This window comes from Hypanus sabinus, chromosome 1 (genome assembly GCF_030144855.1).
Source record: "Hypanus sabinus isolate sHypSab1 chromosome 1, sHypSab1.hap1, whole genome shotgun sequence".
In the NCBI taxonomy this organism is placed as follows: domain Eukaryota; kingdom Metazoa; phylum Chordata; class Chondrichthyes; order Myliobatiformes; family Dasyatidae; genus Hypanus; species Hypanus sabinus.
Genome location: NC_082706.1, coordinates 128,626,265 through 128,641,512, shown reverse-complemented (window position 1 = coordinate 128,641,512; position 15,248 = coordinate 128,626,265). Strand labels below are relative to the sequence as shown.

At 38.7% G+C, this 15,248-nt stretch overlaps 1 protein-coding gene across 2 annotated transcripts in view; it reads left to right on the top strand.

The window, feature by feature from the left end:
• The window catches only part of acss2l (acyl-CoA synthetase short chain family member 2 like), a 55,881-nt gene that overhangs the window by 20,814 nt on the left and 19,819 nt on the right, over positions 1-15,248 (top strand). Inside the window, exons 7-12 of one of the 2 annotated variants that reach the window (XM_059946940.1) lie at positions 6,357-6,397; positions 6,709-6,758; positions 7,639-7,776; positions 9,217-9,387; positions 10,669-10,794; positions 12,500-12,640. In XM_059946940.1, coding sequence (XP_059802923.1) covers positions 6,357-6,397; positions 6,709-6,758; positions 7,639-7,776; positions 9,217-9,387; positions 10,669-10,794; positions 12,500-12,640 — 667 coding nt within the window. Of the gene's footprint in view, positions 1-6,356; positions 6,451-6,708; positions 6,759-7,638; positions 7,777-9,216; positions 9,388-10,668; positions 10,803-12,499; positions 12,641-15,248 lie in introns of both variants that reach the window. The other variant, XM_059946875.1, reaches the window with a different exon arrangement.

The window sequence follows — 15,248 nt, the reverse complement described above, 5'->3', positions numbered from 1 at the left end:
TATCACCCAGCATTTTTACATGTTACATTCTGGTGAATGTATTTTGGCATCTATCCACATTGTAACTATTCACCACTCTTAGACCAAAATGTGTGTGTGTTGTTTGTGTAATGTCAGAGTGTTACACAGGAAGGAAACAAGGCCTTCAAACTAATTGGTCTTTGCTAACCAAGATGCCCCATACAGTCCTGTTTCATTTGCCAGCACTTGGTTCATAATTTCTAAACCTTTTCAATCATATACCTGTAGAACTATCATTTAAAAGATGTCATTGCATCTGCCTCAACCATTTCCTCTGACAGCAGATTCCACATAGACAGCATCCATTGTGTAGAAATGGTGTCCTTCACATTCCTATTAAATCTTTCCCCTCCCAACTTAAATCTATGCCCCCATGATTTAATTCACCTTTATGAGATCACCTCAATCCGGCGCCGGATTAAGCTAGTGTGGGGCCCGTAGCATATGTTATAAAGGGGCCCTAAATTTAAAAAATGCACATAAGTATTAAAACATAAATTGTTAACTTGCATAGTAAAGTAATTCAATTTTTCATTTGCTATACAGCCAGATAATATGACAAATGTCTGACACTTCAGTAATAGTATTACTTACATGTAGGTATCAATTTCAAATGTCAAAAATAACAGAACTACAATTTAAAAGTTGCATTTTCTAGATTTAGCATGACCAAATTTGTTGATGATACTGGAAATGTCTATTTCACGCAGAAGTTCATGTTCAATGCTCATTAGAGTGAGATCGTTCAATTTGTTTCGACCCATGGTGCTCCTTAGCTCATTTTTAATCCTTTTCAGTTCTGAAAATGAGCGTTCTCCACTGCAGTTGGTAACCATGAGTGACAAATAGATGCGCAAGGCATTTTCTACATTTGGAAAACATGACTCCAAAGAATTGTCAGTTATCAAATGGTGCAACTATAACTCTGCAAGGTCTTGTTTGGCGCCAATATGTGCAGCAAGATCAGTTTTCAACAGTTCAGTAAACTGCACAAATTCTTCATCAAGACTTTCTTCCAGATCTTCCGCATATGCTTTGATAAGATTTGATGACCTCTTTATGATCTCTTCAGGTGAAAACGACTGTAACTGATGAAGGAATCCAAAAACACCATTCACCTTCAGATAAGCTTTTTGCCTTTTTGACAGGGCAGAAAGCAAGCTGTCAATAATGGCAGGAAATGTTTGGCTTTTAAACTTCTGAGAAGGCGTTTGAGATTCAACAAGTGGATCAAGAGTGCTGGAACCACTGAAATCTTCATTTGCGTGATTTTGCTTGTGTTTTCTTCAAGTTTGCTGTCAATAATCTTCACACTTAGTCAGATCCTTGGCTTTTTGCTCAAAGTCTGAAAAAGCAGACCACATGGCTTGAATATATCCATGCAAGGATTCATAGAGTCTTGGCCAGAAGATTGCAAAGAAGCTTCATTTGAAAATGCTGTAATACCTGATCCCACAATATGACCATTATTCCTGTTTCCAACTTCGTCATGGTTGAAAGTAGTCCACGAGCCTGTTGTCGACAGTCTGCCTTCTGATCATTGTTATTTGAAGTGTCATCCAAGACTTGTTTTATTGCAGAAAAGCTGTGTAAAAGTGCTTTTGTTGCATCTGCATGAGTTGACCACCTGGTATCTGACATTTTTTTCACAATGGGCAAATGAGCACCACCACCAGATAATGTAGCAGAAAGGAGATCCCACCGATAAGTAGACGCAGAACAAAATGTGTACAGGCTTTCTCCAAACTGAAAGAAAATTAATGCTACTTGACAACATTCAGTAGCACCTCTTCCAACCAAATTTAGTGAATGTGCAAAACATGAAATGTAATCCACAAACTCATTCAGCTCTTTAATTCATGCTTGTAAGCCACTATACTTGCCACTCATGCTGCTGGCATTGTCATAACTTTGACCACAGCGGTCTTTTATATCAATGCCATTTTCCTTTAAAAAGTCAAGTAAACTTTGAGTGAGCTGTTTAGCACTATGACCTTCCATATCCAAAAACTTCACAAATCTTTCAACTGGTCCAGACGGCAAAACGTAGCACACAGTCAAAGTCAGCTGGTCCACATTAGATATATCTGGAGTAGAATCCAATGAAACAGGGTAATACTCGTATTTCTTCACTTCACCGATAATGTGATCCAATATGCTGGATCCAATCAGATTGATGAATTTCTCACATGCTGTTTTAGAGAGGTATGATTTATGTCCCTTTCCTTTGTTTGCATGAGCATTTATATGCTCTGCCAGAAAAGGGTCAAACTTGGCCAGTAATTCTAACCACCCCAAGTAATTTCCATTATGAGGAGAGCCAACAGTTTCATCACTACCACAAAATGAAAGACTGCGTTCTGCTAAAAACTTTACAACTTCAATTATTTGCACTAGAAGTGTGCGCCAATACTTTTGTTCAGTCTCCATTTCTTTCACAAGGTGGGAACCGGCACTTTTAGTGACACGGAACTCACAGTCTAATCCAATCTTGTATGTTTCTGAGCTGGTTTGGACTACCTAAAATCAGGAAAAAATGAGGAATCATGAACTGGGTTACATAAAACTGTTGAGTCGCACATTCCTTTTCACAGGCTCACCATGGCAGCTCACCCTCTAGCGGCGTAACATCGCTCACTGCAGCAGCTTGAGAGCATGGGAGATAGCACAAAGGTCACCGTGACACAGCTAGGAGCCAACACACGCTTGCACTCACATACCATGTAGCATGCAGCTCCCCCGACATGAAAACAACAGCATTGCCAGGTCGCAGTGAGATAAGGTGAGAGATATTGATTTCACCAGACTGCAGCTTGCAAGCATTTAGTGTGGGGCCCTCGAAAATGCGGGGCCCATAGCATATGCTACTTTTGCTACTAGGTTAATCTGGCCCTCCCTCAATCTCCTACGCTCCAAGGAATGAAGTACTAGCTTGGTCCAACCTCTCCCTATAACTCAGTTCCTGAAGGCCTGGTAACACCCTTGTAAGTCTTTTCTCCACTCTTTCCATTTTAATAACATCTTCCCTATAGCAGGGTGACCAAAACCGAACACTGTGTTCCAAGTGTGGCCTTCCCAGTAGTACTGTATAAGAGTACCAAAGTACGTCAAGTGAGTATAAAGGTCATTTTTGAACTTGAGGCCAGTGGGCAATTGGATTGGGTACAAGACGCTTAAACATGGGTGCCATTTCCTTGGTGTCATATATGCAATTCATTGATGTACATGGTGCTCATTTCTTCATTAATAATTGAAAAAGGTGCAACCTTTGACCTGTGTTGTTTTATTCACTCACAGTAAACAAGGAGAAAATCCAAAACTGAATTGCCAACCACATGTGAAATAAATGTCCCATGTGGACAATAATTTTTGTTTCCTTCTCATCGTGCTTGTCTGACTGATCAGCAACATATCAGTTTTGAGAGTTCGACTGCCTCTAGCAGCTTTTCACTACATGATCCCTACCTGAATTCTTCGCGCAGTATAAATTCTGACAGGAAGTGCCATGGAGCTACTTAAGCACGTGAATGCAAATGTCTTGGAGGGCTCTGTTGCCTGACATGTGCTGACTCCCCCCGCCCCCCCCCCCCCCCAGCCCAGTGTTGTCCCTTCTTTCCTTGGCGGTGCTTTGCCCTGCTACAAAGGCAACTGAACAATGTGAATTGTAAGAGAGATGGAGACACAAGAAACTGCAGATGTTGGAATCTGGAGCAAAGAGCCCTGCTGAAAGCACTCAGCAAGTCAGACAACATCCGTGGAGGGAAATGGACAGTCAATGTTGGGGACAGACCGTTCATTCAGACTGAAAGATAGAGGGGAAGTGACCAGTGTGTGAGTTATAACCAGTATAGCCCTCTTTATATGGGCTATCTCTCCTCTCCCTTTCAGTACAGGTCAAATTTTGACTGTCTAATTTCCTCCAGTTTGTTTCTTGCAGTGTGAACTTTAAAGCTTAATCCCACTTCCTACGATCATTGTGATAATAATGTGGCAGCTCATTAAGATTGTGGGCAGTTGCACATATTGAGTTTTAACACAAGATGCATTAAAACACAACCCTTGCTTTTTTATATGTATATAGTTTCCAATTTTTTAAACTGGCCCACAGAGAAGGGCCCTGGGAGAAAATAAGGATCAGAAAGAGGAGAAATCAAGGGGAGATTAAATATATATGTGTGTGAAAAGTAGAAATGTAACAAGGGACTGTAGCAGTTATCAACCACAAACATTAACCATATTTCCAGGAAGTTCCAGGTGCTAGGGGGAATGAAGTGTGTGAAGTTACCATAACTAGAGAGAAGGTTCTTGGGAAACTGAAAGATCAGGGGTGGACAAGTCACCTGGACCAGATGGTGTACACCTCAGGGTTCTGAAAGAGGTGGTTGAAGAAGTCATAGAGGCATTAGTTAGGATCTTTCAAGAATCACTTGATTCTGCAATGGTTCCAAAAGACTGGAAAATTGCAAATATCACTCCACTCTTCAAGAATGGTGAGAGGCAGAAGAAAGGAAACTACAGTATAGGCCAGTTAGTCTGATCTTAGTGGTTGGGGAAATGTTTGGTTGATTATTAAGGATGAGGTCTCAGGGTGTTTGGAGGGACAAGATAAAATAGGCCATAGTTAGCATGGTGTCCTCAAGGAAAAGTCTTGCCTGACAAATCTGTCGAATTCTTTTAAAAAGTAACAAGCAGGGTAAACAAAGGAGGACTGGTTGATGTTGTGTACTTGGATTTTCAGAAGGCCTTTAACAAGGTGCCACATGAGGCTGCTCAACCAGGTATGAGCCCATGGCATTACAGGAAAGATTCTAGCATGGATAAAACAGTGGCTGATTGGCAGGAGGCAAAGAGTGGGAATAAAGGGCGCCTTTTCTGGCTGGCTGCCTGTAACTAGTGGTATTCCACAGGGGTCTGTTTTGGGACAGATTTTTTTAATGTTATATGTCAATGATTTGGATGATGGAATTAATGGCCTTGTTGCAAAGTTTGCAGATGAAGATAGTTGGAGGGGCAGGCAGTTTTGAGGAAGTAGAGAGGCTACAGAAGGATGGTCAGATTAGGAGAACAGGCAAAGAACTGGCAGATGGAACATAGTGTAGGGAAATATATGGTCATGCACTTTGGTAGAAGATATGAATGAGTTAACTGTTTTATAATGGGAGAGAATACAAAAAACTGAGATGCAAAGGCTCTTGGGAGTGCTTGTGCAAGATTCTCTAAAGGATAATTTGCAGGTTGAGTCTGTGGTGAGGAAGGCAAGTTCAGTGTTAGCATTAATTTCAAGAGGACTAGAATATAAAAGCAAGGCTGTAATGTTGAGAAATTATAAATCATTGGTGAGGCCTCACTTGGAGTATTGTGAGCAGTTTTGGGCCCCTTATCTTAAAACCAATGTGCCAAAACTGGAGAGGGTTCAAAGGAGGTTCATGAAAATGTTTCCAGGATTAAATGGCCTGTCATATGAAGAGTGTCTGATGGCTCTGGGCCTGTATTCACTAGAATTCAGAAAAATGAGGGGTGACCTCATTGAAACCTATTGAACAGTGAAAGGTCTTGTAGAGTGGATGTGGAGAGGATGTTTCCTATGGTGGGAGAGTCTGTCAAAAGTCACTGACTCCGAATATAAGGGTGTCTTTTTACAATGGAGATGAGGGGGAATTTCTTTAGCCAGAGGATGGTGAGTCTGTAGAATTCTTTGCCACAGGCAGCTATGGAGGCCAAGTCACTATGTATATTTAAGCAGAGGTTCATAGATTCTTAATTGGTCAGGGCATGAAGAATATGGAGAAAAGGCAGGAGATTGGGTCTAAGAGGAAAATTTAACCAGCCAACTGATCTTTCATGTGCTATATCATTTGACAAACTTCCTTGCTACCCACAGCTCCACCAATTTCCACGTCATCTGCAAACTTATTAATTAACCCACCTACGGTTTCATCCAAATCACTGATATATATTACAAATAAGAATGGTCCCAGTACTAATCCCTAAGAACACCACATGTCACAGACCTCCAATCAGAAAATTAACCCTCTCCCTTCTTTGCCCAAGCTAATTTTTGATCTAATGTATCAAATCACCATGTGCTTTTTCTTCTGGATTAGCCTAGTGAGGGAACTTGTTTTACTAAAGTCCACGTAGACAACATTCACTGCCCTACCCTCATCAATCATCTTTTTCACTACCTCAAAAAACTCAACCAAATTTGTAAAACTGACTATACCTAATAAATCCTTGCTTTTCCAAATGTGAGTAGACCCTGTGCTATTATTAGAATGATTCTGTATGTTTTAAATTAATCATTTAACACAAATTGATCTTCAATTTCTTTACAGAAAGGGCTTTGTTGTGAAAAGGTGCATTGTGGTTCAACACCTTGGCAACAAGCTAAGGAAGAGCCGGGGAAAAACCCACTGTAACATACTGCAGGTAAATACTGAATGACTTCAATATGAAATTACCAAACAATCATGATAGACATAAATACAAGAACATCCTTGATCAGGTAAAGGCCATTCAGCCCTTAAGGCTTGCTCCTCCCCACCCTCCCTTCCTATCTCAAGATCTCTGCACTTGATTGCTGATGCTATGGACCAGTGACTATTTTTTGTCTTCATTTTGAACGACAGGTGGATAACTAAATAGTTTAGTCAATTTAGTCCATTTAGACACAAATACATTTTTCATCTCATTTTATTTCCTCACCCTGTCTTTCTGAAAGTTGTAATGCGTTGGAAGTGTGAACAGCTCTCCAATTCTGATGTCATCCTCCATCCCTCATTGTTACTCGGTCAAAGTCCTGCAACTCTCAAGTGGACGGAGCAACACAGAGGTGCAGCTGTGCCAAAGGCACAAATTAATGACCCCGTGGGTAGGTAGGTGGTAGAGATTGGGGTGTGTAATGGGAATGTAGGGAGGATTGAATTCAGTAAGGGAATGGGGTTTCTCTGTGAGCCGGCATAGAGTCAATTGGTCAAATGGTCTCTTTCTTATCTGTAAGAAAGGATGGAAAACAGCATTGTGGGTGTGTCATCTCCGGAGAGACTGCAACAGTTCAGGAAGGATGCTTACCATCTTCTCAAGGATGATTAGGGATGGGCATTGCCAATAGTACTCCAATTACACAAATATTTATTATAAAACATTTAAGGAACTTGTGTTCCTAATGCACCAACGGCTAAGTAAAATGGCACAGGGTTTCTTCCTAAATCTACTTTGTTGTACCATTATTTTTATTGAGGTCACAACACAGATATTCATCTTTTCATTGCGAGCCTAACATAAGATGAACCCAGTGCTCAACAAGCACCAAGAGTACATTTCAGTTTCCAACTATAGTCCCATAGATAATGGAAGCTGTTTCCTGTGCAGGGTTTGTCTGATTCTGGTGATTGGATTTTTCTTGGCTTAATGCCCATGGAGTGAGAAGGAAGATCTGCTGCATTGTAGCAGTGATTCTGTTGGATTAAATTTAAGTTCAAGTTTGTTGTTCAACTGCACATATATGTATCACCAAACAAGATAATGAGAAATGATAGTTCTTCATTCTGTGCCAACTTGTGTGTCAGTTAAATTAAAAATATTTTCGTGCACTAATTATTTGTGGTGTTCCCACAGCTATTCTGGAACTCTGAGACTGATATGTGCTGGGAATTTCTGATGAAGGACGCCAGTGAGCAGTGTGAGCCAGAATGGGTTGATGCTGAACATCCTCTTTTCATTCTTTATACCAGTGGGTCTACTGGGAAGCCCAAGGCAAGCTTGCTGTCTCCTTGTAGGTTACAGACACCAGCTCAAATTGTTGCTCCCTTCCGTGATGATATCAAGGGTGATTGCATGCATTTCTACTATTACCCATTCTTTCCCACAACCTTGCTCCTGTAGCACATCCTCAGGCTTCTTTCAGCTTTTAAAATCCAACTTTAATCCGTTTTCTGAATTTACCTCTCCTTTGTCACCCTCCTCCTCCTCAGTCCTTTACTATTGCTTGTCTGTGCAAGTTAATATGGATTGTAAATAAATTCTGTATATGCTTGCAATTTCCTTACTTTAAAATACCTCACTGAGCAGCAATTAGTTCTTTGGATAGACTCACCATTTAAGCTGCAGTTCATGAATTTCAGGATGTTGAATCCCAGCATTGCTTCCTCTTGGATGTAAGATTTGAGGGGCTGAAAGCCACATATAGCAACAGCTTCTTTTTATGTTACCTTCGGTGCAGTAAAACATCAAACGTCTCTTCACAAAATTATTAAACGAATAAAACTGAGACAGAGCTCCCTAATAGATGACTAAATATTTGGTCAAAGAGCTAAGTTTTTGGAATAGTCGTAGGGAAGTAAGAATGATGTGGAAGTTACAAAGGCAAATCCAGACATTGGGGATTGCCAGTTGAAAGTATGGACATAAACGATTGCATTTAGGATGATCAGAAGGCCTGACTTCTAGCTGCTGACTTTTGGCCAGATCTGGAGAAATTCAGCAGGTTGAGCAGCATCTTTGAATGGAAATGTACAGTTGATATTTTGGGTCAGGACCCTTCATCTGTACTGCAAGATGATTCTACCAATGTAGGGAAAGATGAGAGATTTAATTCTGCTCCTATGTCTCATGGTCTTATTTAGGAGGAGAAAAAGGGATCAGCCATGATTCAATGGGCCAAGTGGCTTAATTCTGCTCCCATGTCTTATAGTCTTATGATTTGAAAGTGACTGACATACAGGAAACACGAAAAATGGACAAAGTGAACACTAGCTCACTTTTTTAAACATATTTCCTTTTTTGCATGATTTTTTAATCTATTCAATATAAATATGCTGTACTGATTTATTTATTTATTTATTGTTATTTTTTTCCTTCTATATTACGTTATGCATTGAAGTACTGCTGCAAAGTTAACAGATTTCATGACACATGCCACGGTAATAAACCTGATTCTGATTCTGCACGCTTTGGGTCATGTAGTTAAGGGTCGGGGCGTTAGTGTGCAGTGCTCTGATAAACTTGATGTTACTTTGGGGTAATTACTTCAATTCATTTTGCATTTGAGGAACAGTTTCTGCAATGAATGGGTGTGTCAGGCCAGTGGTAGTTTACAGGAGGAGTGTGGTCACAGGTAATGAGTAACATGACCATTCCCAGCATGCCCCCCCACCCCCAGAACGACTCCACTGATACATGTTGCTTTCATTCTAGGGTGTAATGCACACTGTGGCAGGCTACTTAATGTACACAGCAATCGGCTTTAAATACATCTTTGACTATCACGATGACGATGTGTACTGGTGCACGGCAGACATTGGATGGATTACGGGACACTCATATGTCATCTATGGACCACTGGCAAATGGTGCAACAAGTGTACTTGTGAGTACCAGCTCTGTTCAGAGTCTTTCCTGGAAATGGAAGTACAGTTTGTGCAAGTTTGGTTAATGTATGGAAGGTTAAAGCCTCCATCTTGGTGTTTCTGTGTAGGGCTCCAGCACTGACTGAGAGGCAGCCTGGTCAGTGAAATGCCCCTGTTACTGGTCAGTGAAATGCCCCTGTTATTGGTCAGTGAAATACCCCTGTTATCAGTCAGTGAAATACCCCCGTTATTGGTCAGTGAAATGCCCCCGTTATTGGTCAGTGAAATGCCCCTGTTGTCAGTCAGTGAAATACCCCCATTATTGGTCAGTGAAATGCCCCCGTTATTGGTCAGTGAAATGCCCCTGTTATCGGTCAGTGAAATACCCCTGTTATCAGTCAGTGAAATACCCCCGTTATTGGTCAGTGAAATGCCCCCGTTATTGGTCAGTGAAATGCCCCCGTTATCGGTCAGTGAAATGCCCCCGTTATCGGTCAGTGAAATACCCCCATTATTGGTCAGTGAAATGCCCCCGTTATCGGTCAGTGAAATACCCCCATTATTGGTCAGTGAAATGCCCCCGTTATCGGTCAGTGAAATGCCCCTATTATCGCTTCCTTCATTTTGGATCAGAAACAGCATTAAGGATACAATTGGAAGGTTGGAATTATGGAACTGGAGAGCAAAAAGCAGGTCTGAAAGAAATACCAATTAGCCAAGTCCACAGGTATAAGGCGAGAGTGAGAATGTTTAGAGAGAATCTGAGGAGGGTTATTTTCAAATAGGGTGTCTGAAATCTGGAATGTGCTGGGTGGCAGAGGCAGATACTCTCACAGCATTTCAGAAGCATCTGCAGATGCACTTGAATTACCAGATTATAAAAAAAAGGTGTGGACTAGCAACCTGGAGGTCCAAGTTCAATTCCCATCAAGGCAGGTATGGAACTTAAATTCAGTTACTAACAGGAATGAAAAATAAGCTAGTCATTCATGATCATGACCACAAAACTACTGGACTTTTGAAAGAACCCAGCTGATTCACTACAGTCCCTCAGGGGAGACAGACTGCCATCTTCACTGGTCTGGTCTATATGTGACTCCAGACCCACCTAGGTGGTGGATTATGAAATGGCCTGGCAAACCACTCACTTCAAGGTCAATTAAGAATGGACAACCAAATGCTGGCATTTTGCAGTGATGCCAGGGAGCCAAAAAGAAAAGGATTAAAAAAAATAAAAACAAGATATGCACTTGATTAGGATGAATTTCCAACAGATATATTTCTGTTAATCTCCACTTCAGTTTGAGGGTCTGCTGCTTTATCCGCATGTGGGGAGGTTGTACGAAATGATTGAAAAGTACAAAGTGACGAAGCTCTACACGGCGCCCACTGTCATTAGAATGCTGATGAAGTTCGGCGAAGAACCCGTGAGAAAGTAAGGCAATGTGGCTTGATGTGACCATTTCTGTGTGTTACACATTTAGAGCACCAACTTTAAAATGTAATGCTCATTACCAAAATGGATTCAGAATTGGCTAACAAATAAGAAGCAAAGCAGTAAACAAGCCCTTCTTAGATTGGCAGGGTATGATCAGTAGTACACCACAGGGTTCTGTACTTAGGCTGTACCTCTTCATTGACCATTTTACTGGAAAGACCAAGTATAACCCTTCTAGGTTTGTGGGTGACTTAAAAAAAATTGGGACAATGAATAGCTAAGAGGAGAATTCAAGAAGGATCGGGAGACAGGCTCAGTGACTGGGTACTACAACTTCAATGTGGAGAAGTGAGACATTATCCCCTTGGGAATAAAGAACAATTGTGAGATATTGAGAAATGTTGATATTAAAAGGGACCAATATCTTTTGTGCATAACTTACTGAAAACTGTCATAGACGTGCAGCAGGCAATTCAAGATGCAAATGCTAAATTAGCCTTTGTTAAAAGAGGATTTGAGTAAAGATGTCTTATTTCAATTACATATGACCTTGATTAGACCATACCTGGAGTATTGTAAATGTTTTTGTCTTGTTGTCTATACTCACTGTAGAAATGCAGCACAAGTTTATGAGACTGATTCTGGGTTGGCAATTATGACATACGAGGAGAGATTACATTCTATTTGCCACTACTCTGTACAGCTTTCCAGTTGGCTTGTGAAAGGTTGTCCTTTCACAACCTTCTCCATTGTAAACTATACTGCCAATTCTTCCATTATGAGCAAATTTATGAATCAGTCTACCTATATCCTCATTCAATTTGTTTGCATACAGTATATATGACAAACAATGGTCCTAGCACCAATCTCTGTGGTATACTATTTATAGACTTCCAATTAATAAAATTGGCCTTCAACCATTACCTTCTGCCTCCTAGCTCCAAGCCAGTTTTGCATCCAGTTTGCCAACACGTCTTGGATCCCAAATGCCTTAACTTTCTTGACCAGCCAAATATGTGAAACTTTGTCAAAAGCCTTGCTGAAGTTCACTTGAACCGTGTCCATTGCTCTGCATTCATGATTTTTCCCAGTCACCTCCTTTAAAAAATGCAATCAGAGTTGTGAGACTTTAAGAATATTTAAATATTTTTTCAAAAGTGCAGTTAATTAAAAGATTGTAATTCTGATTATCATAATTATCATCTTAAACAAATTTTGATAATTCTAAATTTGTTGCAGCTCATTTTGAATAAGATTAGCTTAACTAACTTAAAAAAACTAGAAAGCAAATATTAGCAATACATTTTTTTGGAAGGAATATATACATGAAAAAAATGTGACCCATGAAAAGTTTTGTAGAAATCCTGCTGGGAAGTTATTGTAAAATGTGAATGTTTCCACTTTAGAGCTAGTTGACTGGCTTGGTGTATGTTTCTGGAATTCTGTTTTTGATGTCTGACCATGAGCTATATTGCAAATATTTTAAAAATTCTCAAAAAGGCAATGACATTAACCTGTTTTTTGTCTTTCAGATTTAAATGGACAATGTCAGCTATATCAATTGTATTTCAGTTTCTTGCAAAACTGCAGTTGGGTTTCAATCCAAATTTCTGATGTATTTGACCTCATAGTGTCAGGTGTCTAGTATAATTTAAGAATCTTCCTTTCTCTCTGTGATAAAGTATTCACTTGAGCTCTTCAGGTTCAACCTCAAGTCTTTGAAGATTTTGGGCTGTGCTGGAGAACCCATTAACCCTGAAGCTTGGACATGGTATTATAACGTCATTGGCAATAGGCAGTGTCCCATCATGGACACCTTTTGGCAGACTGAAACGGTAAACATTCTGTTAAAGAGTGATTCTCATTGCTATTTTATCCTTATTGGCTCAGTTTGGTAGTTTTTCTGGTTATAAACTAAACTTGGATAAGAGCGAATTATTCCCTTTAAATGTGCAAACTTTATTGAATGACAGGATACCATTTAAAGTTGTTACTGATAACTTTATTTATTTAGGTATAAAAATTACTAAGAAATATAAAGATTTATTCAGATTGAATTTTTTACCTATGCTTCATCAGATTCACCAGATACTACAAGATGGTCTCCTTTATCTTTATCATTAGTTGGCCGGATTAATGCTATTAAAATGATGATTTTACCGAAATTTTTATATTTATTTCAAGCTTTACCAATTTTTATTTCTAAATCTTTTTTTGATAACATTGATTCTAAAATTTCCTCATTTGTGTGGCAAAATAAAAACCCCAGGTTAAGTAAAAGGCAGTTACAAAAATCTAAAAAAGATGGTGGTTTAGCTTTACCTAACTTTAGATTTTACTACTGGGCGAATAATATTCGAAATTTAATATATTGGAAATTAGATTTGGATTCACCATTGTGCCCACAGTGGGTAAATTTAGAATGTAATGATGCACAAGGATATTCTCTATTCTCTGTTCTTGGTTCTTCTCTTCCTACTGATTTAGTTAAATTCAATAAACAGATATCCAACCCTATTGTCAAACATACATTATGAATTTGGTTTCAATTTCATAAGTTTTTTACTCTGAAAAACTTTGTTCTTGATAGCCCTATCTTACTTAACTTCTTTGACAGATCAAGCTTTTAGCATATGGAAAAGGAAAGGTATAATATGTTTTCGAGATCTTTTTTTTGAAGGTAGTTTGATGTCCTTCGACCAACTTTCCAACAAATTTAAGTTACCTAAATCTAATTTTTTTAGATACTTACAAATTAGAAATTTTTTACATGAAGTTCTACCATCCTTCCCCAATTCAACTATGATAGACTTTTCAGATATGATTTTTACCTTGAATCCTTGTCAGAAGGGATTAGTGGCTCTTAATTATAATATGATTATGAAAATACAACCAGAAATATCAGGTAGAATTAAAGAAGAATGGGAAAAAGAACTTCAATACAATATATCAACAGAAAAATGGGAAAAAATTTTACAAATGGTTAATTCTTCTTCTATATGTGCTAAACATGCTTTAATACAATTTAAGGTTGTACATAGAGCCCATATGTCTAAAGATAAACTTGCTCGATTCTATTCTCATATTAACCCTCAATGTGACAGATGTCATTTAGATGTGGCCTCATTGACCCACATGTTTTGGTCATGTCCCACTTTACATGACTATTGGAAGGACATAGATGCTATTATTTCCTCAATATGGAATATTGATTTACAACCTCGTTTTATTACTGCAATTTTTGGTATACCAAATGAGGATGGTAACCGGTTTTCCCCTTCAATTAGACGAATGATCGCCTTTGCAACATTAATGGCCAGAAGGTCTATATTACAAAATTGGAAAGAAGTAAACCCTCCTACCTCGTTTCAGTGGTTCTCTCAAACTATTTCTTGTCTGAGCTTAGAAAAAAATTAGAAGTACTATTTTCGATTCATCAATTAAATTTGAAGAAACTTGGGGACCATTCATTCGACACTTTCATATGAATTAATTTGATCTCTTCCAGACCTTTTCTCTTTTTATTCTTGTTCTGGTATGGAGTTCCGGAGTTTTTGACACTATCATATATATATAAACTGTTATTATTGCCCATGTTAGTTTAGTTTAAGTTTTTTTTTAATATATTTTTTTCTTGCATTTAAATTTTTTTTTTCTTTTGATGATTATTCTTGTTTTTTTCATGTATAATTAATATAGGTTACATTGATTAATGTACTATTTTTTTGCTGATATTTTAATAAGATATTGTTATTCTATTACAAATTTAACTAAGTCTAATGTACCCATAACCTATTCAATTTCACAATATGTTTTTTTTCTATATATGAAATTCAATAAAAAGATTGAAAAAGAAAGAAAGATTCTCATTAAGAACTTTTGTATTTTTGTAAGTTGGAAAGAACTCAAGAGAGTTGGGATGAATGTCATTTTTATCCCTGACGTATATGCTACAGGAGGTATGTCATTAAGCTGGAAAGAGTGCAGCAAATTTTCACAAAGATGTTACCTGGTCTGGATGGTTGAATAGACTGGGGTATTTTCCCCCAAGAGTGAAGAAGGTTGTGGTGTGTCCTTGCAGAGTTATATGAATCATGAGGGACAAAAACTAAAGTGGATGGTCACAGCCTTTTTTTCCAGGACATGGAAGTCTAAAATTAGATAGGATATGATTAAGTTAAGAGAAGTAACTTTTCCCACACAGAAGGTGGTGAGTATATCAAATGAACTGCTGGAGGTACTGGTAGAGTTGGGCATGTTATGGATTACTCTGAAGCTTTAATGAGCACTGATTAACACAAACATTCATCTATTATCTTCCCCTGTATATTTTCAATGGGATAGAATCAGAATATCCCATACTCATTGATGAGTTTCAGTAGCTGGAAAGTATCAGCAAGAATTCTAAAGGGCAGAATTTGAGTGTTTAAAAGACATTTGGAC